The following is a 3,344-nucleotide window of genomic DNA, read 5'->3' as shown; positions in this document are numbered from 1 at the left end:
CATGGTCATTACCTTATTGGCTTGCCCAGTGAGCTAGGTCTAATTGTCAGCCCCACACTAAAGGTAGGGAAGCTGAGGGTCAGAGAAGGGAAAGAGACCCTGTGAGTTCCATCCCATCCCCAGGATGACTTTGGTTTCATGAGTTTCTATCAGACCCACACCTCTTTTCCTTAAATAATTGCATACCAATGTGAAGAGGGGGTCAGGGACTTAACCCTACCAAAGGGGGTGTTTTGAGTCAATAAATGGCGTCGGTGGCGGGAAGGTTGAGTTCGTCGTGCTCCGAGCCTTCGGGGTGATGAGTAGTGACTTCCATAGGACCGAGTCTGGGACTGAGCTCCCTGCCCAACTTGAAGGTAGAAGTTCCTTGAAAGAAATAGAACCAAATCTGTTTGCTGATGAAGATTCACCTGTGCATGGTCATATTGTTGAATTTCATGGTCCAGAAGGAACAGGAAAAACAGAAATGCTTTACCATTTAACAGCACGATGTATACTTCCAAAGTCAGAAGGCGGGCTGGAAGTAGAAGTCTCATTTATTGACACAGATCACCATTTTGATATGCTTCGACTTGTCACAGTTCTTGAGCATAGACTATCTGAAAGCTCTGAAGAAGTCATAAAATGCTGCCTTGGAAGATTTTTTTTGGCATATTGCAGTAGTAGCACACACTTACTTCTTACACTTTATTCACTAGAAACCTTATTTTGTAGTCATCCCTCTCTCTGCCTTTTGATTGTGGATAGCCTATCAGCCTTCTACTGGATAGACCTGGTCAATGGAGGAGAGAGCATTAACTTACAGGAGTCTACTCTAAAGAAATGTTCTCAATTCTTAGAGAAACTTGTAAATGAGTATCGCTTGGTTCTTGTTGCAACAACACAAACTTTAATGCAGAAAACCTCTAGCTCACCAGAAGAGCCTTCTGCCTTTAGACGCCCATGTGATGTGGATGTAGACTATAGACCCTACCTCTGTAAGGCATGGCAGCAAGTGGTAAAGCACAGAATATTTTTCTCCAAACAAGATGATTCTAACAGCAGCAACCAATTTTCAATACTTTCACATCGTTTAAAAAGTAACAATTTAGAAAAACATGTTTTTATTATTGGAGAGAGTGGGGTCAAGTTTTGTTGATATACATCATAAATTAGTTTTTTACAGGATATTATGCTAATCTTTAAAGGTTTCTTTAAGGTAAAGTGATTTGATTGTAAAGTTTTAAACTCTAGTAAAACAACAGCATTTCTGTATAGAATGGATTTCTGTATGGAATGGATTTCTTTATGGAATGGATTTCTTAAACTAGCACAGTAAAACTCACACTGTTTTGTTTCTAGGATGTGGAAGATAAAGTGATATTCACAATTAAACTTTGCATTAAACTAAAAAAACTAATATATACCTGTATCAACCTAAATAAAGTAGACTTTAGTAACTTTGTTACAAAAAAAAAAGGGGGGGGTGTTTGGTATAAACAGTGGGATCACAGAACAGGAGAAAATAAACCCTTTGTTTAAAGCCCTCCTTGGCTGCCCACTTCAGACTAAAGCTCCCACCCTGCCTTAAGGCCAGATCCTTCCCTTGCCACTGGCAGGCAACCTTGGATCTTCAGGCTTCTGGTCTCCTGCACGCGTAGTCCCCACTGCCTGGGATACTCATCCTTCTTTCAAGTGTCACCAGGCTACAGGAGCTCCCCCAGTGTCTTGCTAGATGGAGGTTTCTTGTGTCAGCCCACAGGGTGGGGCCTGTCAGGCCCTGCCTGGAGGATGCCCTGTAAATTACGATGACTAAGTGGAGTAAGAGTTAATCAGGCAAGTGGGTGGGGTAGGATAGCGCTAGTGGGGGGAAGGGTAGGCCTGGGATGGTCAGGCCAGCCTCACATCCTTGGCACCCTCCAGACTGGCCACAGGAAGCTGCACTAGAATCTTAGCTGCTAGGGTGCCTTGGGCACAAGGAGAGAGATCAGCTACGGTCCATCCAGGTCCCCAGGACAGACCTAGCTCCTCTGGGTGGAGGCCACCTCTGGCCTCGCTGGGGCCAGGAAGGTGGCAGGAGCAGGAAGGCAGCTGAGAAGGTCCACTCACCCTCTCCCTGACCCTCCCAGCACATTGGAGCTGGACTCCTGCCTAGCTGTGTGGCCTTGAGTGTGGCCTGTGCCCTCAGGCCTGGGAATGTGGAACAAGGGCTTGGGTGTGGTGAGAGCTGGAGACAGGCTCTGGCCTCAGACCCTGGGCCTACAGCACACCTAGGCCAGGGGGGCAGAGAGTGGCCTGGGAGCCAGCCCCCACATTATTTCCTCCATTATTTTCCACTATTGGTTTTGGGGCTGTGCTCAATAAATAGCTGCTGTTTACAGTGAAGTGAGTCAGAAGGGGAAACTGAGGCCAGAGGGCTGGGCCAGGCCCAGGTTGCACAGTTCAGACAACTCTTAGGGGTAACAGCGGCCCCTAGGTATGCAAGTGTACACTCCCTCTTGAGGCCCCCCAGCTGACAGGGCCTGGATCTCTGTGTCCTCCTAACCACCTTCTCTCAGGCGACACAAGGGGAAACTGAGGCTTGGGGAGACGGAGCCATTTTGCAAAGGCCCACAACGGGGGTACGAGAGACGAGGACGTTGACTGTGCTTCGCGGGGCCCAAGAGTTTATAGAGGGACGGGGTGTCCCTTGATCACAGAGACATCCCTGGGAAGAAAGCGAGGCACTGGCCTGAGCCAGTGGGATCCGAGCTTCAGCCTCCAGGTCCCGGTAGTAGGCCAGCGGGAAGCTGCGGCAAGTAGAGCCCGAACCAGGCGCCAGGTCCCACTGTGGCCCGACACCGCCCCCTGGCGACTGAGGACGCCATCGCCACCCGCGGCCTTCGCAGGGGCCCCCACTAGGGTGCGCGACCGGGACGCCCCGGGTCGCCAGGAGTGTAGGATGTCTCGGTGCCACTGCCTGGGCGGCGGGTCCGCGGGCTGGAGACCCACCCGCCAACACTCCACCATGCTCGCCGCTTTCCTTGCGGCCTCCGCAGACCTCTTCCCACTCTGGGTCTCCGTCTCCTTCCCCTGAAATGGCCGCAACCCCGCCCGCCCCAAGCCTACGGCCAGTTGGCCTCCCCTCGGGGCGTCTTTCGCAAACTGGCCCCGCCCGGCGACAGGCCAACCAGGAGTTCTGGGGCCGGACAGAAGGGATACCTTCCTCTCGCTCCCCAACCGCGGAGCCCTGGGACCCGCCCCGGCAGGGTGCGGCGGAGGCTGTGCGGCGCCTCGGAGTCTCGGTCCTCCTATTGCGGACGAGCGCCGCCCTCACCCCACCCGCGTTGGGAGATGTCCCCCACGTCCCCAGCCTCTGCCTCTCT

General features: G+C 52.0%; 1 protein-coding gene across 1 annotated transcript; it reads left to right on the top strand.

The window, feature by feature from the left end:
- Window positions 1-284: 284 nt before the first annotated feature.
- Window positions 285-1,138, top strand: LOC128594370 (DNA repair protein XRCC2-like). The gene has a single exon (XM_053603095.1). The coding sequence runs from the start codon at window positions 299-301 to the stop codon at window positions 1,136-1,138; it is 840 nt and encodes a 279-aa protein (XP_053459070.1). The 5' UTR covers window positions 285-298.
- The last annotated feature ends 2,206 nt before the right edge of the window (window positions 1,139-3,344 follow it).

The sequence above is a fragment of the Nycticebus coucang genome, chromosome 9, assembly GCF_027406575.1.
Source record: "Nycticebus coucang isolate mNycCou1 chromosome 9, mNycCou1.pri, whole genome shotgun sequence".
Classification (NCBI taxonomy): domain Eukaryota; kingdom Metazoa; phylum Chordata; class Mammalia; order Primates; family Lorisidae; genus Nycticebus; species Nycticebus coucang.
This window is presented reverse-complemented; position numbering and strand designations above follow the sequence as displayed.